At 37.7% G+C, this 26509-nt stretch overlaps 1 protein-coding gene across 1 annotated transcript in view; it reads left to right on the top strand.

Annotated features, from left to right (window-relative positions):
- The window catches only part of ube2e3 (ubiquitin-conjugating enzyme E2E 3 (UBC4/5 homolog, yeast)), a 45056-nt gene extending 31717 nt beyond the window's left edge, over nucleotides 1–13339 (top strand). Inside the window, exons 4-6 of the mRNA XM_056265703.1 lie at nucleotides 2114–2246; nucleotides 9371–9518; nucleotides 12763–13339. Coding sequence (XP_056121678.1) covers nucleotides 2114–2246; nucleotides 9371–9518; nucleotides 12763–12860 — 379 coding nt within the window. The 3' untranslated portion in view covers nucleotides 12861–13339. The remainder of the gene's footprint in view (nucleotides 1–2113; nucleotides 2247–9370; nucleotides 9519–12762) is intronic.
- The last annotated feature ends 13170 nt before the right edge of the window (nucleotides 13340–26509 follow it).

Here is a 26509-nt window from a genome sequence, read left to right as displayed (position 1 = left end):
TAGAAAGTTAAAAACAACAACATTTAATTTAAAATAGAAATATTTTATAATGTTATAAATGTCTTTATTGTCGCTTTCGATCAATATTGATATTTTATTATGAATATAGGACTAACCTGAAGGAAAATGCTATATCTACTGTAAATGCAGGTATACTCGCTTACTCGATCTCCCACAATATCTACAAGCTTCAATGAACAATATCAATGAAAAGATTGGGTTATATATATATATTACTGAACCCAAACTTTTGAACCTTTTGAGTATATTATGTTTATAAGTTTTTTTTGTTTTGTTTTTTACTTAATAAACCCCCCCACTCGTCTTTAGGCAGTTTTACTCTGCATAAGAAATGCTTCTGTTTGGGGTTGGATGGACTTAAAACAGTTTTTTTTAAGACAGCTTGTCAACTATAGAGTTCAGACGACCCACTGACTAATCGATTATGAAATGAAGTAGTTTTTCACATCCTTATGGTGAGATTGCACATTTCCTTTCATCTGTATTTAGTTGCTCTGCGGTAATGCTGAAAACCCCTGACAGGACCGGGGCAAAGCGTTACGCCGGCATGAAGCTCACCTCGCTTTTACCAAACACCCTACTTGAAGACCTGTCAGATTGATGTTTAGAGGCGTTAAAAAGATTTTTCTATCTCTCCCTCATTTTACGGTTATATGATTCACTTTGACGTGATCTAAATCCTCTCTAAATGTCATGTTGATTTTATGGCGATAAGCGATGGCCAAAGACAACCCGCATGTGTTTGTGCAGTTAAATTATCTATGTAGCAGGTTGTTTTTGCTTAATCTGCCATTTATTGCTCTCTGCTGCATTCAATGCATTTTTTCGCCCTTGCTGCGGTGCGAGAGAGTCCCGAATAATTTATCAGGCTCAAAGAATTAACTAAGCTACATGGTGCCAATGAATTGTTCTGTTACTCTTCACGCCGTCCGTTCCTATTATCTTTCCGCTTTGCTTTAATCCCGCTTATTCTTGGCCCTCCACTTTATGCCGAGTTGGGTTTGACAGCCGTCTTCTCTCGCTCTGAAGCATGAGTGGATATCCAGTGTGTGTGTGTGTAGGCTGGTGACTTGCTGGCAGAAAAGAGCGTTTCATCACATGCTAATTGAGCAATAGATGCCGGGGATAAGTGCCTGCTACATTCACCTGTCTCCTCCATTAGAGGCAGGTCTCTCCAGCAGACCATCACTCTGAGCGGGCCTTTATTTTTTCCTTTATTGCCCGTATTTTCCTCCATTAGCCATATTTGTGTGGTTGTCCCTTTATCTCAATCTGACCTCAATCTGACTGTGCTTCTCCATGACCTGTTGCAGATATTTGCCTTGTTCTTTAGGCACCACATAATTTGCTCCGATTTTAGGGCATTTCAAAACAATCCATGATGCGTTTTCAGTCTAAAGATTCTGTCGTACTAACATAGTTTTGCTCTGACCTGTCAATGCAAATAGTATATAATCAAATTCTTGTGAGGGCGGGACAATCTGTCAATCACATGAGATCACCGCAAAAGCATTCCACAAACATCCAATCGATTCCCCATTGATAAAATCAAGTTCTGCGACTCCCGCCCTACTTTTTTTTTTTCTTCAAGGCTATTTTACTCTGATATACGTCACAATAGGGCAGAACATACTAACACAGCTTCAGTTTCATGATTATTTTAATAGCTGTTACATTGTTTTTATAAATTGAATTAACCTGCCATTTTATTTCATTAATATTGTTCAATGCCACATCTGAGTGACCCTAAATGTGTCATTGTCAATCAGTGCACATCTTGTTTTCTTTGTCTGTGACCAAGAATGATCACCTTTCAATGTGTCCTGCGATTGTTGTCCATGTGTAAATATTATTCATGCCACCTTTGTGCTGCATTAAAAAGTGTGTTGTGGTGTCATGCATGTAATACTAGATTAATAACATGTTATCATTTATTATTATCCGTTTGTATGTTGGTAGACATTGGAACTGACATAAGGGATGATTCTGTCAATCGCCAGTGCTGTATTCTCAAAATGGCCAAATATCGGACGCTATTTTAGTCTGGATGTATGATACTAAATCACATTGGTCTGTGTTTGTGTTTTTTCAGTGCGGGACCCAAGGGCGACAATATCTATGAATGGAGATCCACCATCTTGGGCCCTCCAGGTTCAGTCTATGAGGGGGGCGTATTCTTTCTGGATATCACCTTCTCTTCCGATTACCCCTTCAAGCCACCAAAGGTACAGTATGGAAGCATCTCTTCCTTTTTATTGACTATTTTTAGCTATTTAAAGGTGCATTAAGCGATTTCTGAGAATCATTTTGAACACCGTTAATATTTGAAATCAACCCAAACAAACAAGTCTTTTTATCATAACAGAAGCAAAGCAAAATAAAGCTTTGTGAAAAATAAAGCAAAGATGGCAAATGAACATCAGGAAAGAACAAAAAACTAACATACAGTACACAAGTATTTACAAGCAAGAGTTGGTTGTTAGTCGCCCAGCAGCACACACTCAAAACCAATTTTACTCGCGTATGGAGCAGAAACAACGTAATCTCTGTGTCTGTTTTTGAGGCCTTCCCGCTTCTGTCTCTGCAGCGCTGGAAAGCTTTTCTAATATTTTAATATTAATATCTTGCCTGATCTTTTTCCAGTGATATTCCTCTGACCTTTTCTCTTTTGTTATGTCTCTCAGCCATGTCTTTTTCTTCAGTCTTTCTTCAAATCTCCCTCCCGCTCATAAATCTCCCTCCTGCCGCCTCCTGTGTATACGCCCCCTACTGCTGATTGGTTAGAAGTGTGTTGTGGTGCTCGGTCCGATCCACTTTCATCAGCGCTTTTCAGAAATCACTTACTGCACCTTTAAAACGGGGGATTCTCAATCCTGCTCTAATAGATACCTTCCTTTAAAGTTTTCTTACAACTCTAATCAATGTTTTTGAGCTCACTTGAGAATTACAGACAAGTGTACAGGCAGGGCAGAGGTTAGGCTCTGTTTCAAAAGCTAGTGAGCTGCCATGCTGTCTAGTGTGTAGTGCCTACTACATATGGCTGCTGCTTTCTAAGGGAGAATCCTGACTGAAATGGATCCTCATAAGTGTATTATACGTGAAATACTTGCCAAAAGGCGGCGTTTAGAAGGCAGCATAATCATGGTTTCAGAAACTGCATAGGCAGCTCATTAGGCTTCACAACAGGCTCTCAATCTAAATGCAAAATCAAATGGATTGGAATGTATTTAGAAGCACTTCAAAGTGAATACTTCAGATTTGTTCTTGAATATGGGGCAGAACTTAAAACTGCTGTATCAGCCATTTGGTACTGTTCTTGAGGTCATAAATCAAAGTGAAGTCCCATGACATTTCTAACATATATGAATGTAAATGATCAGTTAAGCATTATATAATTTAATAATATTCGATGTGGTCCTCAGTTATTATCAATTATTATTGGTGCTCAGTTATTAATAATGTTGAAAACCCTTTTTGCTGCTTAATGTTTTTGTGGAAACTGTATTACATTTTTTAGTTTAATAGAAATAGAAAGTTAAATGAACAGCATTCATTTGAAATGGAAATATTGTGTCCTTGCCGAATAAAAGTATTTAAAAAAAAAAAAAAAACTAATTATTCCAAACTTTGGACCAGTAGTGTAATTTGCAATGGAAAAAGCAATTAAACTATTATAGTAAAATACAAAATAGATGCATTTTCACAAGTAGACACCCATCTGTGTGTGCTATTATTAGCCTATAGTCGGTCACAAAAGAGCAGTGGCCTTTAATTAAGATGTATTAGGTCTACCAAGGACACTCTGTAACAGATCATTCAGAACAAGTATGACCTCTGTTAAAAATGCCTCAAGAATAATGTGATGCTGAACTATGCTATTTTGTGTGCTGGATGGCTGTGCATACTCCTTCAGAGCACCGGCTATTTCCAGCGTAAAGTAACTAGCGCGATGCCGCAATGTGAATGTGGTTTAGGGAAGCTGGTTAACTCCTGCTCGGCCTATAAACGTGAAGTGTCAACCACGCCATCTCGGATTAATTAGCATCCGAATATCCTTCCTGAGCATGTTTGTGAATTTGTGCCTCTGCATGTGAACTGAGTGGCTCTTCGCCTCAGTCTGGCCCTCATCTCAACCGTCAGTGGCATCTGTAAACAACAAGTTTATATAAAGCTCATGGGCTGGTGTGGGCTCTTTGTTCAGATCAAGCCAATGCAAAGCTCTAATCCACTAATTATAAACAGGATTCATCCTCTGCGGTGGATGCTGGGCAGAGCCAGCGGCCCACACCCCCTCATTCTTTTGTCAGCAGATGAAACGCAGGGTAACTTGGGGGGCCGATCTCGCCTACGTTGGTTTAGGGTCTGTGCTCTGTGAAGTCGCTGCCTGCTCTCGCTCGCTGAATGGTGTGGCTTGGTTTATGGTCCACTAATCTGTGCTTTTGTGAATGAGTCTCTCTGTGTTTGGAAGCAGGGTGGAAGACAGAGAGACAGACGTTTCTTCCTGAAAGTCTAGAAATAAGAGTATTGATTAACTCGATCTGTAAAAGGCTCTTGTGCATTGGCTTGTTTACAGAGTAGTTTGGTTGGGTCATTGTGTGTTTTTAAAAAGAGCTATTTCTCTTTTAGCTTGTGTCTTTGTTTTTTTATTTTATTATTTCTCTCTATCTGTTAGAATCTCTACTAAAACCCCACCTGGCTGTCTACTTTACACAGATAGCTGACTTTGTTGCTTAGCTAATTATACTATTCCCTAATAAGCATAAAAGGGTGATAATTCAATTAAAATCTGATCATGGCCAACTTTCAAATGGATTCAACCTTCAACCTTTTAAATAAAACTATCAGACTGACTGATCCGATGAAAAAAACAGTGGTGTGTGTGCATATACTATATATAATATTTGGTGTCCAAAGTTATTTCTTTCAGCCTTTTTTAACTGGTTATGTTTTTAATTATTTGAATATTTTTTAGTCATTGTCATGGATCACAAGATGTTACAGGCCATAACAATATAATATTTCCTGTAAATAGTGTCTTAAATAGCTGAAAATCATGATTTCTTGTTGTCCAAATTAGTTGTGTATTTTTTTCCATCATGTATCATTGTGTAATAAATATTTTATTTAACTTTTCTTTTGCTAATATTTCATATATTTTATTTATAAAAGCCCAAAATAGTAATTTTCCTAATTCTACAACATTAAATTGTTTAAAAATAACGTTTATCTTATAATAATGTGTCCATAAATATTTTCACTTGTTACCGTACCATACTTTTCCTTTAAATTGGTGGAATTATCTCCCACAACTATGTAAATACAGGAAATGATGTTACTTTCCCTCACTGATAAGATCTGAAGCACTGAAAGGTGTGTGTGCTCTCTCTGAGAAAATATTTAAATTTAAATCTAAAAAGTTCTTACACCAAGAGTTATTTTCTAAAACGTCAAAATTGTTACCACAATATTAAAAGGAAAACAGAATTTATCATTGATTCTTTTAATCATGATTTCATTAGTGCCATGTGCTCTTAGCATTTATGCTAGCAAGTGGAGTTTTTGGCTAAAGAGTTTTAAATTGTCAATTCTGTTACCGTCAAACTCTGTTGCAAAGGTAGAGTAACAATGTTGAGAGTATGTAACAGAATTGACAGTAACTGAGTTGACAAACAATACTATAAATGAAAGTTTTTTCATTAAAAGTAAAAAAAGGGAAGTAACTTGTGTTTGGCAATCACTGAATTATTCAAATTAAACAATTTACACTGAACTGAGTCTACAATTCAGGCAAATTCAAAAATGTTGCCCTCTTAAAACTTAATTGACGAATTACTCAGCAAATGCAATATTGGACAAAGTAGTACATTTCTTAATATTTAAAGGAATAGTATATTTATTAAGTGCATGGCTGTTGCACTAACTACACTCACCTAAAGGATTATTAGGAACACCTGTTCAATTTCTCATTAATGCAATTATCTAATCAACCAATCACATGGCAGTAGCTTCAATGCATTTAGGGGTGTGGTCCTGGTCAAGACAATCTCCTGAACTCCAAACTGAATGTCAGAATGGGAAAGAAAGGTGATTTAAGCAATTTTGAGTGTGGCATGGTTGTTGGTGCCAGACGGGCCGGTCTGAGTATTTCACAATCTGCTCAGTTACTGTTGTTTTCACACAGAACCAATTCTAGGGTTTACAAAGAATGGTGTGAAAAGGGAAAAACATCCAGTATGCGGCAGTCCTGTGGGCGAAAATGCCTTGTTGATGCTAGAGGTCAGAGGAGAATGGGCCGACTGATCCAAGCTGATAGAAGAGCAACTTTGACTGAAATAACCACTCGTTACAACCAAGGTATGCAGCAAAGCATTTGTGAAGCCACAACACGCACAACCTTGAGGCGGATGGGCTATGACAGCAGAAGACCCCACCGGGTACCACTAATCTCCACTACAAATAGGAAAAAGAGGCTACAATTTGCAAGAGCTCACCAAAATTGGACAGTTGAAGACTGGAAAAATGTTGCCTGGTCTGATGAGTCTCGATTTCTGTTGAGATATTCAGATGGTAGAGTTGAATTTTGCGTAAACAGAATGAGAACATGAACCATCATGCCTTGTTACCACTGTGCAGGCTGGTGGTGGTGGTGTAATGGTGTGGGGGATGTTTTCTTGGCACACTTTAGGCCCCTTGGTGCCAATTGGGCATCGTTTAAATGCCACGGCCTACCTGAGCATTGTTTCTGACCATGTCCATCCCTTTATGGCCACCATGTACCCATCCTCTGATGGCTACTTCCAGCAGGATAATCCACCATGTCACAAAGCTCGAATCATTTCAAATTGCTTTCTTGAACATGACAATGAGTTCACTGTACTAAAATGGCCCCCACAGTCACCAGTAGGGGTGGAACGGTACATGTATTCGTATTGAACCGAAACGGTACGGGCGTCACGGTTCGGTGCACGAATTTGCACGCAGAATACACGGTACAAATTAAAAAAAAAAAACTCTTAAATAGCGATAAATTTCGCTCTATTCGCTTTTGGTGTGACTGTTAATGAAGCAATGAACAGGCTGCGATCAAGATTGCAATGCAGGAGTGTGTGTGTCTGTGTGCGCGCGAGAGAGAGAGAGAGAGAGAGAGAGAGAGAGAGAGAGAGAGAGAGAGAGAGAGAGAGAGAGGCGCGATGAACAGTGTGTGTGTGTGTGCGAGAGAGAGAGAGGCGCGATCGAACAGTGTGTGTGTGTGTGTGCGCGCGCGCGTGCGAGAGAGAGAGAGGCGCGGGCGCGAATCGCGCGATGAACAGTGTGTGTGTGTGTGTGCGTGTGTGCGCGCGCGCGAGAGAGAGAGGTGCGGGCGCGAATCGCGCGATGAACAGTGTGTGTGTGTGTGTGTGCGCGCGCGTGCGAGAGAGAGAGAGAGGCGCGGGCGCGAATCGCGCGATGAACAGTGTGTGTGTGTGTGTGTGTGTGAGAGAGAGAGGCACGGGCGATCGAACAGTGGAAACGTAAAAACATACTCCGTCATTTTTTTCATACAGGACATCATTAAAACTGCAAATTGTTTACTTATATTTGTGTACACTGGCAATAAAACACAACATTGTGCTTTTGTCACACTCTAAACTCTTGTCAAACTGTAACCTACAACTGTTAACAAAAGTTTTTATGGTAGTATTATTTTATACGGAAATCAATTATTTATAATTCAGATGAGAATAAAGTTAGTTAATTAAAATGAAGGAAAACAAATATCTTGATCTGAAATAGCAAATTAATTTTAAATTCATTCAGGTACAATTACCAAACATATCTCAAGGTCTTTTCGTCTTTTTAATAATTTAATTAATAAACTAATTATATAAAACTACTGTCAGTGCACTACAAATAAACTGGTTCTATGCCTTTATTAATAAAACTTATTTAAAAAAATACAAGGTTTAAGACATTTATAAAAATGCCTTCTGCATTTTTGCTTTGCTTTTCACTCCATTGTACCGAAATCGTACCGAACCGTGATGTCTGAACCGAGGTATGAACCGAACCGTGACTTCTGTGTACCGTTCCACCCCTAGTCACCAGATCTCAACCCAATAGAGCATCTTTGGGATGTGGTGGAACGGGAGCTTCGTGCCCTGGATGTGCATCCTACAAATCTCCATCAACTGCAAGATGCTATCCTATCAATATGGGCCAACATTTCTAAAGAATGCTTTCAGCACCTTGTTAAATCAATGCCACGTAGAATTAAGGCAGTTCTGAAGGCGAAAGGGGGTCAAACACAGTATTAGTATGGTGTTCCTAATACTCCTTTAGGTGAGAGTATAGTAAATATTTTATGTAAAACATTATACATTTATTTTTATATAAATATTATGTAAGTATATTTACATTCAACATTTCTGTTGACTTGTCAACCATGTTGGATTAATATTTCTGCCTAAATGCGGCACAGGAATGCTTCACAAAGAACGGATGGCCAAAACAGTAAATATTATGTTATTTCAAGCTATATTAGTGTGGGATTTTTTTATTGTCTGTTTATGATATTAGTTTAGGATAAAAAATATTCTATCAGTATTTTTTTTTTCAGGCGTGCAAGGTATTTCTCTGTATTGTTTGCCTAAATGTGACCTTTGCCTAAAAAGACAGCTGCCCACCTTCAGGAAGATTTTAAAACGCTAGGCAGCTCACTAGGTTTTTCTCTTCATAGGGGAGTGTCATGAACTCTCTCTTGTTTTTTTTCCCAGCGTTGTCCGTGAGGCCTGACACTGGCTGCCTGTGTCATGCTGGCTGTGTTTTTCGACCGAGTCGGACTCCTAGACCACCGTGTTCATACAATACCCACATTGTGCAAGGCAGGCATGGTTATTTTGGTCGCTCTGTTTATGCTGCATCATGTGACGGACGTCTTAGTATTTGCTGCAGGGGGCAGAGTGAGACGCAGTCAACAAACAAGAAGCACTCTTTATGTGCTAAGGGAACAGACTAATGCATGACCCGGACTATCCCTTGACCCTTATCCGGCAGACACGGCCCGTCCCACAATACTGCGGTCAGCGGTGTCCCGCTGGTCCTGTATCAGTCGTCAATACTCTAGATAAGGGCTACTGACACAGTTGGGAAGCTGGGTCAGGTTAAGCTTGCTTGGCTCTCTTGTCTCAATGGATCAATAGCTTTCAGGATTCAGCCCTGGTTCTGAGAGTGCTGTTAATGAGACTGAAAGCTGTGATCCAGCTCTCAAAAGCCCCCTATATAACAAGCATCCTGGTTAGGACTGGTGAGCTAACATAATCCCTTTTTAGATAGACTTGTTTTGTGATCGTGTCGGTTTCCTCCTGTGCAGGTCACGTTCCGTACGAGGATCTATCATTGCAACATCAACAGTCAGGGTGTGATCTGCCTGGACATCCTGAAGGATAACTGGAGCCCAGCTCTGACCATCTCGAAGGTCCTGCTTTCCATCTGTTCTCTGCTGACAGACTGCAATCCAGGTGAGTACCGCAACTCAAGGCTGAGCAGAAAAATGTTCCAATAATTGGTTAATAGGAATGTTGTTCGGGTCACAACACCAAAAATGAAAATTCTGCCATCATTTACTCTGCCTTAAACCTGTATGGCTTTTGTCTGTGGAACACAAAAGAAGATATTTTGAAAAATGTCTCTGTGAATGGAAATAAATAAATGCATTGTTTGGACCCAAATTACTTTCAAAACATATTTTGTGCTCCACAAAAGATTGAAACTGGTTTGGAATGACGTAGGATGATAGAATTGGAATTTTTTGGGTCACAATCTTTTTTGTTACAGACAACGTATAGTATCAAAGAGGCTTCTGACATAATCAATTATCAAATTAGAGTACTTCCAAAAAACTCAATTTTTGAATCGGTTGTCTTTTCCTGTTTATCTGCAAATGCGTGTTCTTGCAGAGCATTGTGACAGTACTTGGCCATAAAAGGTTGGGTTCGGGCGCCAGGGACAAAAACCACCACAGTTATTACGTTTAATTAATAATTATCAAAGTCAGTTCATATAGGGATGACGCTTAATCAGTTATATTATGGAGATCAAATAGGACAAGGAACAACAAGATTTGATTTAAAACTTCTCTATTCAAGCTCAATTCAGATCATATCACAACACATCTCAATTCAGTACTTCATATTCAAAAAAATGTTTTTAACCACAACACTTTTAATTCCAGGCCCAGGAACATTTGCCTTTTTATACCTTAAAACTATAATAAATGAGTGACAAATAAATCAGCAAATAATTGAATTACATTTTTTTGATTCGATGCAATAAATCTTATGCAGGAACAACAAAAAAATAATAGTCCACCACACAAGAGGAAAACAGGCATAATAAAAATAATCACATGGATCCCAAAGTTCAAAAAGAAAAAAAAAACTTTTTTGAATTCATACCCCTTTACAAATCTACTATTTTAACAAAATTATTCTTAAACACAAGCTATACTAATCCAACAAATTCAAAGAACAAACATTAATTTGCTTACCGTGTCACTCATTGAACTACTGGGCCTGGAAAAATTATTCAAAACATCACACATTATTCTGCATGCAGCAGTGAAAACATAATATTTACAAAATAAATCCAAATTAAATGACTCCCTACTCCAAAATCCTCCTCATTAGTTTAGTCTCTAATTAGTGTTTAAACCACAAGATGACTTCACTACCGAATTGGGAAAAGCTCCCTCACAAAACGCTCCATTTACATGTGAACCACTCTCAACACAACTTTCCGATGCTTTACGAAATTCAATGAGGAGAAAACATATTCCTCAATAATAATCGTAAGCATCAAAAGCACAATAAAAAGTGCCATTAAATGTAGCATTGGCGGCTCATTTCAATACCGAGCGGTGCTACAACAACCTTCCAACAGCACTCAACCGGGAATAACCCACTCACCCGGCAACAAAGGCTAGAGAGAGAGAGAGCGACAAACGCAATCACACTTCCTTAAATAACTTCCTACATGGTATATATAAATGACAGTCACAATGTTCACTCTAATTTCGTACCTCATTTAATGCATGATTGCTTTACTCAGGTTCACTAGTAGGCCTCAGTCACCATGACATCTGGAAGACTACACCCACCACATCATTTGATTAGATAATGAATTTGACCATGTGACATTTTTCAAATTCATTTACGCTTTTGATAGATTTACCGTATTTATTTGACTGAAGGCCCTGGGTGTCCAGTCCTGCTCCTGGAGAAACACTTTCCTGCATAGTTTAGCTCCTTCCTGCTACCACACACCTGGATGTTTCTGAAGACCTTGGTTAGTCGGTTCAGCTGTGTTAAACAATGATTAAGGTTAAACTCTTAGGATATATTCCACAATATATTTGTTTTTACACTGACAATGCCTCAAATGGGCAGAATCAGGAGTAGAGAGTGATCGAAAATACAGCATTGGCTAAAAGCCTTGGAAAATTGACTTCTTCCATTTATTCAGATATAATAAACTTTTTGAAGATTTTGCAAGCATATCAATTGTTTTTTTTTTGATAACGCAATGAAACGTGCCAAATTGTGTGGACATAATTTTTGGCCAGGCTGTCATTCAAATAAATTATGAATGCATGCAAAAACGAGAGAATCAACAAAATATTAATAACTGATTAAGTCAATGCATGTTTTTTTTCTCCTGTAAGTCTTTTTTTTTTGCATAGAAAAATTAAACCTGTAGCTTTAGATTGCCTTTTTTCCAGATAATTTTGGCAGATAAATACTACCTTAACCAAGTTTTAAAACAAAAGTGATTCATTTTTAAAATATTAAGAAAATATATAAATATTTTCCTCATATTTTGATCATTTACGAACTTTTAAGTTCATAAAAAACAAATATCCCCTCTGGACATCACTTTTGGCCATTACTGTACATGGGCAAATAAAGATAAATTAAAATTAAACTGGAAAAAAATATTTGATTCCCGTTATGCCATCAGAGAGGTTACCGTCGACTAACCCTAAAATCATATGAAAAATAATGATTTGAATGGCAAAGTATCTCGACCTAAAAACATGTCCTACATTAATTGAAATAATGCTAAAATAAAATATAAATATTAGACGAAAAACTTCTTGACAACTAACTGAAATAAAAAAGTTTGTTGAAATACTGCAATGACTAAAGTAATTTTACTGTAATCTTCAACTGAAATACAAATAAATTAAAGATAATTAAAAAGATTTAAAAAAAAAAAAAAAGCACATAATAAAATGACTAAAACTTAAACTAAATGGAAATTAAAATATTAAAAATAAAGGCTAATTCAAAATATGTCTACATTTTGTGAATTGCTTGAATCTAGAAAAGATTGATCACATTTATCTATGAATGAATTTGAAGCTGATGTCTAAATGTTGCATGTGTCTAGTCATGTTCGTTTAAGGTGTTCATTGTTGTGTTGCTTGAAGTAAGGGAACACCGACCTTTCGGAGCAGTTTGGAATCCTCTGTAAAACCGTCGCCATGTTTGTCTCAAACATCTCTGACATTGTTGTGTCAGCTGAGTCAGCGCATGACAGATGTGACTGTTGAAACCCACACAGCTCTTTCATTTACTCTCTTCCCACTTCTCTCTCTCTGTGTCCTTCCCAGCGCCTGTCTGCATCTTTCAGAAGACTGTGTTCTCGTTGACTCCTGGGTATAAGAATGTCTCACTTTTTTTTCCCTCTCTGTTCTTCTCTCAGCGGATCCTCTGGTGGGAAGCATAGCTACTCAGTACCTGACCAACAGAGCAGAGCATGACAGGATAGCTCGACAGTGGACCAAGAGATACGCCACATAGACGGCGGGCCGCTGACACCTAGACCCCGCTCACCCCCATCCACCCCTTCCCAGATTCCCTTTGTCCACCCCTCCTTCCCACACTCTTCTCCTCCGCCGCCCCAGTTTCCATCACCCGCAGGAGTGTAAAGATCCAGGAGAGGCAACTTTACAACGTGCAACAAATCTTTATAGCCTTTACAATACGGACTTCTGTGTAAATGTCATACTGATTCTACCCCGTGTTTTTACCCGATACGGACTGGGAGCGCAGACAGGACCCGCCAAGGTGTAAAGGCTGCCGGAGTAGAATTTTGTAGCTGTAGATTTAGTTCTGTTTAAAAGCCTACTTGCAAGTCTTGCGTCTTTGGGATATAAAAAAAAAATGTATTTTGTGATGTAATAAGGAAAATGTTCCTAAAGTCAACCAAATATTATGGTGCATTTTAGCCTAATTCATTATCTGTATGAAGTAAAAAAAAAAAACGACAAAAAAAACAAGCTGTAGATTATTAGAAATGATGTCATTTATATGAGACCCACACTCATTTCCAGTTCTGTGGTACATGCTGTTGTGAATCTGTTATACCTTTGTCAGTTTGTAATGAAGCGATCTCATTGAACGTTTTGTAGCTCAGCTGAAATGAGCAACCACTGTAACATCCCCTCAAACACAATAAAAAAAACTGTCCCCCGGGTCAAGTGTTTGTGTGTGTTCTGTTTTCTCTGCTGTTATTCCACAGCTTTAAAATCTTTTTATTGTATACAAATTAATTAATAGTTAACTGTAAATAGTTTATTTTCTGCAGGAAAATGCACATTTACTCTTCTAAACTCTATAATTTGTTATAATTTATAAATGTGTTATATATATTTAGCTATGGCCCTGGAAGTATACCTGATGCCCTCTGAGTTCTGGTCATGGTTTTAGGAAATGTAAAAAATCATGGCACTGGCAACATACCCACTGTATCAATGAAGTACTTGCATGCATACAGTTTGTATATTGCTTGCAAAACATTTCATCAGAATATGTTTTTTTTTTTTTCAATGGCCATCAATGGAGAAACCAGCTTACATGATGATGTTCAGCCAAACCCTGAACTCTTTAGTTTCCACTCATGTATGACTGACACAAGCAGATGTCCATCAAAAACTACCATTTTGAGAATACTTCCTGTTCATTTAGGGTCACATTAGTCCACAGCTGACTTGTGGAGTTGCTCACTCCACAAAACATGTGGGTATGACATTCATTAGCACTGTTATGTCATTTTTTGGCATCCATGAAGGGGTCACTTGGTCTCTTGTGTACATCTCACATTCATATTGGCTCTGCCTTCTGGGTGTTTCTGTAGTGAGAGTGAGATGAGATTTTTTTTAGGGTCGCTCCTAAAAGAACATTGGTCTCGACTCACTTTCTCTTTGGCTGTGAGTGAACTGAGATTCATTCTGACCTGTGTTGATAGTGTCAGATTTACCCCCTGGAGGGCAGGGGAATGCCAACTACTGCCTGTCCCAACTTGAATGTTTGCAGCCCCCTAGTGGCACCTTTCTTAATCACACTTAGCTGGAAGGCGATTGGGATCCATCCAGTGTCATGTAGGGATTGATTATTTTATTGGTTGTCAGTTATCAGTTGATCATCCGTTTTATGATGTCTGGGGATGTTTTATTATTATTATTTTGTGAGTCTCAATGGAGTCTCTCAGGCTGTGTTGTTTCTTACCTGAAAACTACACAGTATAATACATATTATGCATTATATGCAACAATAAATGCACATGGCCTTGTGTTGCATGTGAGTGCAACACTCCATTTGTAGGTGCATTTTATGTAGTACAAATAGCAGAAAGTGTAGCTGTTTTAGTCTTTTAAATAATATCATTTATAGATTTATATAATGGAAATAATATAATTTAATGAATCATTATGCTATTCTTTAAAACTTCACATCATCAAAGAAAATATATCATGGTTTCCACAAAAATATTGTACAGCATTATTGTTTACACACACACGCACGCACGCACGCACACACACACACACACACACACACAGAGTCAAACGTTTGGACTGTATTCATGTTTCAATTGATCTTTGAATTTAAATAAACAAACATAAGCTAAATTTGAAGAAATAAATTTATATTCATACATTTGTTATTATTATTTGTAAATATGTCATTTTATTTACATTTATTTAACTTTATACATTTATACTTCTTTTTGCATTTTTGTCTTATATTTAATCATATTTATTCATTTTTAGTAGATGAGTTGGTTTGGATGGAGGAAAAAAAAAGTCAAAACGTGTGCAGCAGGGAATTTCTTTTTTGATTTTGATGACTTCACTATTTTTCTAAAATATGAAAAATGGTAATTAATTGTTAATGAAGAACCTGTTGGAGACAGAACTGGGTCTTCATCACATGACCACACGAGGGAGACAAACCATGACGCCCACTCCTCTCGCTGACGATGTACTGTTTATAGCCTATATATTTACTGTGGCTTTTATTTGAGTTTGCCTTTTGATAATTTATTCATTTCATTGATCCCATCAGGGACCGTTCTCATTAAATGACCTGCGGCAGGTAGAACGTGAAATAGTGCATTAAGGAAAAGATTAGTTTCATGTCCATGGTTGATGAGAGGGGTGGAATACTGATGAAGCACACACACACACACACACACACACACACACACACACACACACACACACACACACACACACACACACACACACACACACACACACACACACACACACACACACACACACACACACACACACACACACACACCTACTACAAAACCAGCGGTGTGTCAAACAGCCTCAGATTCAGTGAATAATGAGACGGGACGCTCTGCTGTGATCAGGGCGGAGAGGACAGACATGACCTCCGTTATGATTTATGTCTGTTAGAGTACAAAAGGAGATCTCACTCTAACCTCGCTTCATCCCTGCACAAATCCCCTTGCCTTGAGGTGTTGTGAATAAATGTGCTTTCTTTATGATTTCTATGTGGTTTTATCGACGTTATGTATGACTTGCACGTGGATCCATTTGTGCTCACATGTGTCCTATAGTTTATCAAAGCAATAACCAAGATATTGTGAAAGAAAACTCCTCCTTGGTAAAATCATTATAACAGACAGTCACAAGTGGCTTGTTGCTTTTTAAAAAGGCAGTAATAGAAAGAAGGATAATAAGACAACATTGTTAAATAGTTTAAAACTTATTGGCAACACTTCACGGTAATGTTCAGCTTGTTAACATTAATGCATTATCTACCATAAACTAACAATGAACCACTTTCTACAGCACTGATAATTGATAAATATGGGCCTACTACTTGATGTTAATTCATGTTCATGATACATTAACTTATATTGTGGCAATTTACAATAAGGTCTCATTTGTTAAAGGGGTCAACTTGTGCCCATTTTCCACAAGTTGGTATGATTCTTTAGGGTGTTCATGTAAAGTTTGTAACATACTTTGGTTAAAATTCCTCAATGTGTAAACAACACCCTTTTTACCGTTTCGGTGCATGTCTCTTTAAATGATAATGAGCAACTGCTCACCCCAGCCCTCTCTTCCATGGGGGGGTGTTGACACAAGACTGCCTTGGCAACCTGCATTGCTGGACAGTATACAAATGGCTGAGGGCAGAAATATGCTAATACGGGACAGTCCGTCAGTGGTCGTGGGCGGAGCATGAGCAATATGACATAATAGTGGTCAGAAAATCCAAACGGCCTGATTATTGAGAGTGTTTAGACTCTCAATAATCCTTTTTGAGGATTCAAAAAAGGAGTGAATGGATTTTTTTCATTGCATGGTGGTTGTGTGAATTTTGCATCCGATGACCCCTTTAACAGTTAATGCGTTAACTAACGTCAACTATGAGCAATATTTTACAGCATTCATTATCTATGTTAATTTTAGTTAATACAAATGTTTTTTCACAGTGCTTTAATGTTAACAGATATAACTTTTGATCTTAATGTGTCTAAATGTTGAGATTTACATTAAATAAGATTTAAAAAGTGTTAGCACATTTATATATATATATATATATATATATATATATATTAGGGGTGTGCAAAGCAGCCGGTATTTGTATCTGTATTTGTATTTGTTGAGGGGGGAAAAGTATTCGTATTTGTATTCGTATTCGAGTAAAATTCAAAATAGGCCTAAAAATCTAGCTTTCATAACGCATACACGCAAGGTCTCTCGCTCTCTCCCTCTCTCTTCCGTGCGCGCGCTACACGGTTTGGAGCACAGTTATGTTCTCTCTCGCATGCGCGTTAGATTCCGGGAGATTTGAACTAATTTTAGGGAGCCGCTATCAATAGAGACTTGGGATGTCTGCGTACCATATAACTCCCACAAGTGCATACAATTCGACACAACTACACAAGCATTTTTTAACCTTTTTAACCGAACGTTAACATTACTTGTCAACAGCCTATTGTCTAAATTACCGAGCTAACAGAGCTACGTAAACAGAGCGATCATGAGAGCATCCGACTGCAGACGTCAATAATGCAGCGTAATGGAATAATCTCCCGTTTAAACTCCGCTTCCCGAAAGTTATAAACTGCCTCCGGAACCCAGTTAAGGTACAAAAATCTATTCAACAAAAATAGTGATGCAGTTAAGTGTTTTTTCGCTCAGCCGAGCCCTCTCTGTTGCTGTGTGGAGCAGCCTGTGTCAGTCACCTCTTCCTGAACGTCACTCACTCACTCTAACTCACTCATCTGTGCATGCACTGCGGTCTCGTGAGGAAACGCAGCTTTTTGATATAAAGTTTTTCTTGTTCCCGAATACAAATATTTTTTCAAGTATTTGTTCGAAATAACTATTCGTAAAAAACACGTTATTTGTACCTTTCCGAATACCGTATTCGGGTTCGGCTCCACCCCTAATATATATATATATATATTTAAACAACGTGAAATTTAAATTGTATTAGTATGTAGAAATGAACATTAACCAATATTAAAACTGCCGTCTGCAACATTTTTTTGATCATATTCAGTGAAATCGACACTATAATCCGACAGAACAACATAAATAAAGTGGTTTTAGAAAAAACCCCGAGCTTCTAACTCCACCTGGAGCGTGTTATTTGTTTTGCAAAAATCCACAGCTCCCGGATCATCGGGTCCAATCAGCGCAGGGGGGTGTGAGATCTGACTGTCAATCACAGATCGGGCACACGCCACCCCTCGCGCACGTTACAATCACATGCACACGCCTGAAGTTCGCGCAGTAACGAAGAGTGATGGCGGATGTATCTCGCTTTCAAAACACTAACAAATCAAGTAAGCTCATTTAGAGTATAAATGACGTTAGCAATTGCAATCTATCGGTAGATTAGCCAGGGCAGCATACCTCCAAATACTCCATGGTGTTGATGGATGCTGATGAGACGGGCGCGTTCACAGATAACCTGGTGCACACGCATTGACGAGCACGAACTCGGTGGGAGGGTATCCGTTGATAGTGGGGGAGGGGCATGAGAGTTGTAAACATTCAAAATTTTGCCTAAGTCCACTCAATCTGCCAGACTTGCCGACTGCAGCTTTAATGCTGTTAACGTAATTTTTTTTTCATATTTAATGCATTAAGTATGTGTTATTGTTGTATTATTATTACTATTATTAGGGGCTGTAACCCCTACTGTAATTGTTCGTTTTATTATTGCTCTTCCCAACGGGAGACAATGGCAGCCCTATGAACTATGTAGGAAAATAATGTAAATTGGCACACTTGTACTGATGGTAATTAAACAGTAATCTGGCCTACTTTGGGGTCTCTAGGAGCACCACCACCAGTTCAAAATGTCGCTTTTCAAATGGTTATAACTTTTGAACCCTTTGTTCTAGAAAAAATTACACTGTACACCTGGTTCCTCTTAACATGCTGATCACATTCAATATCCTACATTAAGACTCGGCCCATTACAGTAGTGGCCATTTTGAAAAGTACAGTATTCAGTTTTTTCTCTACTCCTTCAAATTTTGTCAAATTCATATGAAAATGGGCTCAGATGATCTTTGGGCTGAGCCGCAAATAAATGACGGAACATATTTTTTTTTTATTCCTCTTCGTTCAAAAGTTACGAAGTCATGAACTTAACAATGTCGACTCAAAATTAGTTCAGAGGCTGTATCTCGGACCAACTTTGACCAATCAAAACGGAAATTGGATCGCTTCATTGGAACCATGATCTGAGGGTCCATGCCAAATTTGGGAACAGCACCACCTACAGGTAATAAGATCTGAAAAATTGCTATTTTTGCTCATAACTTTTGATTAATTTGTCAGAAATCACGATCTATGTATTCCTTGTGTCATGCCGAATCCAAGGATACCAATTTTGCCAGTATAAGACGAACCATCAGTCTGCTTGAATTGTCATAAATTGCAATATCTTTTTAACAATTTGACATATCGGCACGGCACAACATTAAGTAGGGATCATTGAAAGCATATCCTGAAGGTACCTGAGAAGTTTGAACACAGCGCCACTTAGTGTTCCAGAGATATAAGGATTTGTTAAATAGTTTTGAGATTCTCTTCAAATTTAGTTTTCTGTCGTTTCGTTCCCTGGCTTATGCCAATTCTGACAATGTGTCATTCGTCATATTCCATCAATGTGCCTGTCCGCCATATTGTAAATGAAAAACAGTTTTTCGCTGCTCCACCTACAAATTTGGTTCAATTTTGTCCAAAATGTACTGATGATTTTTGGACCAAGCCGCACAGAAATGACTGAATGGATTTTTGATATTTGCTACAGTTCCTGAATAATATCTCCAAAGTCGATTGTGCCTGTGTTTTTTTTGTTGTTGTTGTTGGTCGTATGTTAGTTAGCTTGGCATGCTAATTGGTTATCATGCTAACCATTTGCCAATCTTTCTAATGTGTCTCTTCAGCTATCAGTTAACCATAATCTATCTTTGCATTAAGTTAGCTTACCATGCTAATCTGGTTAACTTGCTAAGTAATGCTTTTGTGTGCTCATTCTCACGCTGAATCAGCGTCAACTGAGTGGCTCAATCTGTAATTCCACGTGTCACTAGCCCCAAACCATTCAGGTCGTGGGTTCGAATCCTGAGTGGCACATGCCCCGACCGCAAGAGGTACAGTGGTGCAACAGCTGCTTCTGTTCCAGTCATGGTGTCTTTCTGAGAATGATTTCATCTGAACTTATTAAACATGTGGTGGATGTATACCTTCATCTATACAGTTGAATCTCACTTGAACTATAGAGCGCTGCGCTGGTCATGAAAGTGTACCTTTGGTACATTCTGTTCATTTCCTTTTTGTTCTTGTAGCTCTGCACTACGCTTGCTGGGCATTAATCGCTGCTTGCAGCTATATTTATTATTAGTATTATTAGTAGTATTAATGAATACAACTGGTTTAAACCGTTTATTCAAACATTGTATTATTAATAATATTATTACTATTAATAATTATGAATGATTGTTTATTGTTATTATTATTTATTGTTAAAATATTATTATTACGTTAGCCTCATAGCATAATTGCCTAATTATGCTATGAGGCTAATTTTAATGAACTATACTTTCAATGAAAGAAATGTATTATTATTATTAATTAATTAAATTAGTTAAAAAATATTTTATTATTAGTAATATTAATGATTATTAATTAAGTTATTGTTGATATTATTTAAAGTTAATATTATTATTGTTGTTATTGCTGTTAATATTATTGTTATTATTATTGTTGATATTAATGAATTATACTGATTTTAAAAATGGATTATTATTATTATCATCATCAGAGTTAGCAGTTCTTCTACTAGTTCGAACATTTACTTACAGTTACAAGTGTGCCTTTATCCCTATTTTATGATGGCTCATCCAATCAGAGAACTCTCTGTTTTATAATAAGGGTTAACGTCCTTTAAGCTGATTTCCTTAAGCTATCATTACATTCTCATAAGCAGTGTTCTGGCTATTAACCCCTCTTTTCCCGTGTTAGTTAATACCTTTGAGACAAAGGAAGGGGGGTGGAGGCAATCCGTCTGTGAGTTCAAGTGTGTATGGGCCTATGAACGCGAGCCGCAGCGATAGGGGCGTCACAGGCCTCTTGTGTGCGGGTACAAGTGGAGAGCACAAAGGCTTAATTGAGATGAAGTGAGCCGTGGATTAGTATGACTGCCCTCATCCTGACTGACAATAGAGGCGCTCTGACAGGGGCCCGTCGCCTGCCACTACCCAGCCTCCTCTTTTGTTTTTCAAGGACCTGTGTGCTTGCCTCCTCCAAACCACACAGCATTTGCCCAGCAGAACATTCTTAAGTGTTTTAACCGTCTCTAAATTAGGCTGTATGTGAGTGAGCGTGTTAATCAGATTCAGTTTGTTGGGTTTTTATTAAGCAAATGGAGGGGGAAACTCAATGTTCCTAAAGATATGAAATCTAATTTTGTTTAGACAAATGCAATATCACGAGAGGAAAATTAATGTGTATAGTTGGCCACCATAATTCGTATAGGGTAGCCCAGGGCTGGTTGTCACACAGAAAATCATATTTCAGCTATAAGGGATTGAGTCAAAAGTCCAGTTGTCGTGCTTTGTATGACAGTTTTAAAGCATTGTTCAAATGTTTTTGAATGAAGTTTCTTATGATCAGCAAGGCTGCATTTATTTGATTCAAATACAGTAAAAACAGCCAATACTCCAGTCTTCAGTGTCACAGGACCTTTCAGAAATCATTCTAATATCCTGATTTAATGCTCGAGAAACATTTCTTATTATTATCAACGTTGAAAATGGTTAATGAATAGTTTTGCGGAAACATTCTTTTCAGGATTCTTTGGTGAATTGAAAGTTCAAAAGGCATGCATCATTTATTTGAAATAGTAAAGAAATAAATAATGTTACAAAATTTTTGTCATTGTCAGGGTCTGAATCGGGCTCGAATTGGTATGGAATTGACACTTTTATTATTCATATTTACACAAGAACTCGCAGTTATGGAGGGGCGGGACATTTCCCGAACACGCGCTAAGCACTGTATGTGAATAAAAGCCTAAATTCAATCTGTTCATCCTATAAAGCAATTGAGTCTCTTCAGAAAACGTGGACTAAACCGCTCTATTCATATGGATTAGTTTTACGATCTCTTTATGAACTTCTTGAAGCGTCAAAGTGGTAGTTGCGTAGCTGTCAATGGATGGACAGAAAGCTCTCAGATTTCATTAAAAAGATTTTCAGTTGTGTTCTGAAGATGAACGAAAGTCTTACGGGTTTGGAACGACATGAGGGTGAGAACTATCCCTTTAAAATGCCCCCATAAAGTGTGGCAAGCCCAAATCTCCTTTGCTTTTTAGGTTAGGTAAGTACAGTTGGCTTTTACATAATATTGTATTAATACATTTAAAAGTTGTGTGTTCCAGCATCAGCAATACTCCTCACTCTATTTTTATACACGACACAAGCATTTCGAGGAATTTGAGATGAAGTACAATCCCTGTAGACCCCAATTAAGTCTCAGCACATTCTTTCATTAACAAGTGTTCTGATTTTAGGCACTGAGAGGTGTGAAACTCTCCCACTCAACCCAGTATGTTCCAGAATCATAATATTTAGACCAACCGTGTGTTTTGAGACAGCTGATCGCATAGAGCGTTAGTTTCTCTAAAATTGTTTTATCAAAAATGCTGAAAATGTTCTTAAAAGCTATAGCTAAATCACACTAAACCACTTTCTTAGGAAATCCCCAAAAGAAAATAGGTTCATTAAAAATGTTCAAACTTTTCTTTCAGATGTGCGGTGTGTCCTTATGGACATGGATGGTTCCAAGAAGAGCCGTTAACATTCCACAAAAGGTTCTTTATAGTGGAAAAGGGTTCTTTAGATTTTTTAAATGTTCTTTACACAGAGAACAAAAATGGTTCTTTTAAGAACTGTTGACTAAAAGGTACTTTAAGGGAACCAAAAATGGTTCTTTTATGGCATTACTGCGAACCCCCCTTTTTGGAACCTTTATTGTGTGAAGAGTTTGGGTTAGGGTGAGTATGTAGTAATTATAAATATCTGTATTACTATGTTCCACTCTCAGAAAAGAGCTGTCAAAATGGGGCGGTACCCTTTCATCTTTGTACCTAAAGAGTGCATATTACCTCAAAAGTACATATTTGTACATATAAATGGTACCTTTTGAAAGGGGACCGTCCCAGTGACAGATTTTGTATCTTTTTTTCTCTACTGTATGTAGATAGCTTTGTAAATGTGTGCATGTTGCTGGGTTTCTTTATGGTGCAGCTATGTAAAAATAATTTGGACTGGAAATCTGGACCAAATTCCTTATAGCCTATCTTTAATAAAATTCCAAATATGCAGTTTAGACATGAGTCTTAAGACTCTTAATGCTTTTGTTCCCATCTTCTCCCTGGCCGACAGGGCGAGCTTTACGTGTAAAGCTGTCGCAGCCAACAGATGGCACTGATTCCACATGCGTGAGGCTTCTGGCCCACAAATTGGAGAGCCTTTGTCTTCATGATGATGCTCGGATAGCTCGCTAAGTAGCTCCTCGGGGAGGTTATTGTAATGGCAGTTTTTAGCAGTCACACACCAACACTAGATGCTTCCACAGATCGCAGCTGCTGCTGGGATTACTGCACTGTCGACCTGTCAACTTTAAGAAGTGCCTGCGATCCCCTTTCTCTATCTGCAGGAAAGATGCCAGGGAAAAATCATCAGCGCAACTATTAGAAATCCTTCTTCAGTTTCTTGGCAAAACGCTCGACGCCAGAGATGTTTATCATTGAAGGTCTTGACTGAACAACATTAATCTATTTATGACATGTTTATTAGGCCTACTGCAAAGAGAGATTGGGCGAAACACACAAAACCCATCAAGAATGTGTCCAGCTTAAAAGAATTCATTTTTTGAATATTTTTAGGACTTTTTTTGCACTCACATTTTCATAACAGTAAAAAGCTTAATTCATGTTATTAGATTCAGATAAAACAAACTGTAATACAATTTCAAAAAATGTATTTAAAGTATACTTATATAGTATACTTAGGTGCTTATATATAAAATGATATTACTATATAATATGTGTGTGTGTAGCCTTATTTGCTTTTAATGGAATTTATTTATTTATTTTCTAAACTAAATAAAAGCAAAGCAATATATATATATTATTTATTTATTTGATCTACAAATAAATTCATGTTTCTTTAGTTTGCTTTTTGGGTGAAATATGACCTGGACATGTTTTTGATGTATTGTGATATTTACTAAAATACAGATTCAGATTTGTTTTGGTTACATTAAAAACATATCCATTGCTTAATGGTGTGTCACCTTCTGTGAGATAGTTATTGTGAGAGTGAACACCCTTCCCCTCTCACTTCTCCCCTCACACAGCACCACATAGCCTTATATCACCCGTCCCACTTTGATCCTCAGGCTTTGAGGAAGACTTAGACTTAGGCTTAGACTCCAAAATGAATCTGTCAGAAAGTATCTGTGTTGATGACACATATCATCTCTGACACCAAAGTGACTTCTTGTGGTCAAGATCTCATTGTTGTACTCAAAGCCGATGCATATTATTCCTAAAAGAGTGTGTGTTTCAAATTAGTCAGGGCACATTTGTCCAGAATGTCCCAAACAATGGGTGTTTGTGAGAACTTGTGAGAAAAAGGCTCATCTGGGCTTCAAACACACAGATTGCTGGTGGTGAGGAACCAGTCGGCAGACAGTCGCCTCCTAATTATTTTAGCCCCTAATTGGCATTCAAAACAAGGCAACAACACCGTCTCTCACTCTCTCTTTCTGTCTTTGTGTCTTATGGTGGGAGTTTCCAAGCTTGTGTGTTTTTATGACATCCATCATAAAGTGGAAAAGTCGAAGTGTCATCCAGGATGATTATTGAGCTCACTCTGGATTCTTTCACCTAGTTTATTTGATTTTTAACGTTTCATATGCATTTTCCTTCTATAAAATCTGAATATATTATGTTCAAATGTTGCCACTTAAAGCAACAGTTCAGTCAAATTTGAACACCACATTAGGGCTTTCACACTTGAAATGGTTAACCCTGGGTCATTCTAATGTAAACGGATTCTGGGTTATGTTTTACTCTGTTTATAATTTACCTGGGGTATTAATGGGTATTCATAAGCTGTTATATTCATGTCGCTGCCATAAAAGCAGAGAAGGGTTCATAACCCCAGGTAAAAAGCGGTGCTAAACTAAACTACAAGTGTGAAATGTTCCAGGGTTAAAAAGCTGGGTTTAGAATGACGATAATCTAGGGTTAAAGCACAATGTGAAAAGCCCTGTTTTTTATTTAACATTTATTTAAATATAAATGTTAAAGTTCAAGGTACACTCTTTAAAATTAAGGTTCTTTATTGGCATTAATGGTTCCGATTAATGGCTATCTATGAAACCGTTCAATTTCTCAAAAGGTTCTTTATAGTGAAAATGTTCTTTAGATTTTTTAAATGTTTTTCACACTCGAAAACCCCCATTTGGAACCATTGTTTTTAAGTGTATACGTCTGTATAATATACATTTATTTATATAAAATTTATATTTTTTTAATTTTTGCAATTAATTTTGTTTAAAATTAAAGTATAATCATTTAAAATTATTTTGACCCGGACATTCTTAAAAAAAAAAAAAAAAAAAAAAATCAATTTAGTGTTCCACAGAATTAAAACAAATAATCATATGGGATTGCAATGACATGAGGGTGAGTAAATGATGACATCATTTTCATTTTTGGGTGAACTTTAAGCAAGAAGATATGTTTAAAACCACTTGATAAATTATTCACACTATTTTTTTTTCTTTTTTATCACACTCTTAAAAAATAAAGATTTATTTATTTATTATTTAACACCCTTGGATCCTTTAATTATACTGAAGTTTCTCTATAGTGGAAAAAGGTTCTTTAGATGATTAAAATGTTCTTTATAAGAAAAACAAAACTCACCGGAAGGTTCTTTAAGGAACCCAAAATGGTTTTATCTGGCATTGTTGTGAAAATTTGAAAACTTTACTTTGTTTGTCAAAATTTGGGCAAAGGGGACAACAGGAAGAGAAGTGAGACAAAGGAAGGTTTCCCTCAGATATAGTCTTGCACATGAGCTTTAGAGGCCTTGTCCTGCAGTCCACCATCTTGTGAAAGATTACGTTCTTTAGTTGATTTGAATGATCCTGAGTGTCTTGTAATCCAGAGCTGGGAGCGTGTGAGCCGAGCAGAGATCACACAGGAATCTGGCCAGCAGGAAGAGGAATCGCCTGCGTGTCCAAATAAGGATAGAAACGTTGTCTGGCTGTTCCCTGCCTGCTTTTGTTCTTACGGAAGGGGTTTCCCCCTCCCCTATAAATGCTTATTGCCAAATAAGTCAGCACTATTAGCACACTAAACCACCGTGGCCCCATCAAACCAAGCAAAGCAGATGGTTTTCATCATCAGCAATGACACCACTGGGCCATTTTTAGGGGGAAAGGTTGTGTTGGACTACTAAAGTATGACTAGCACTATGCATGATGCAGACCCATAGGGACTAAATAGAAGAGATGCTCTGACCTCTTCATGACCTCACCTCATAAAAACTTCAGAGGAAGTATCCGAAGCACCCTCAGGTC

This window comes from Rhinichthys klamathensis, unplaced genomic scaffold, assembly GCF_029890125.1.
Source record: "Rhinichthys klamathensis goyatoka isolate OS25496 unplaced genomic scaffold, OSU_Roscu_1.1 h1tg000237l_1, whole genome shotgun sequence".
Lineage (NCBI taxonomy): Eukaryota > Metazoa > Chordata > Actinopteri > Cypriniformes > Leuciscidae > Rhinichthys > Rhinichthys klamathensis.
Note: the sequence above shows the minus strand (reverse complement) of the source record. Positions and strands in the feature narration are given on the sequence as shown.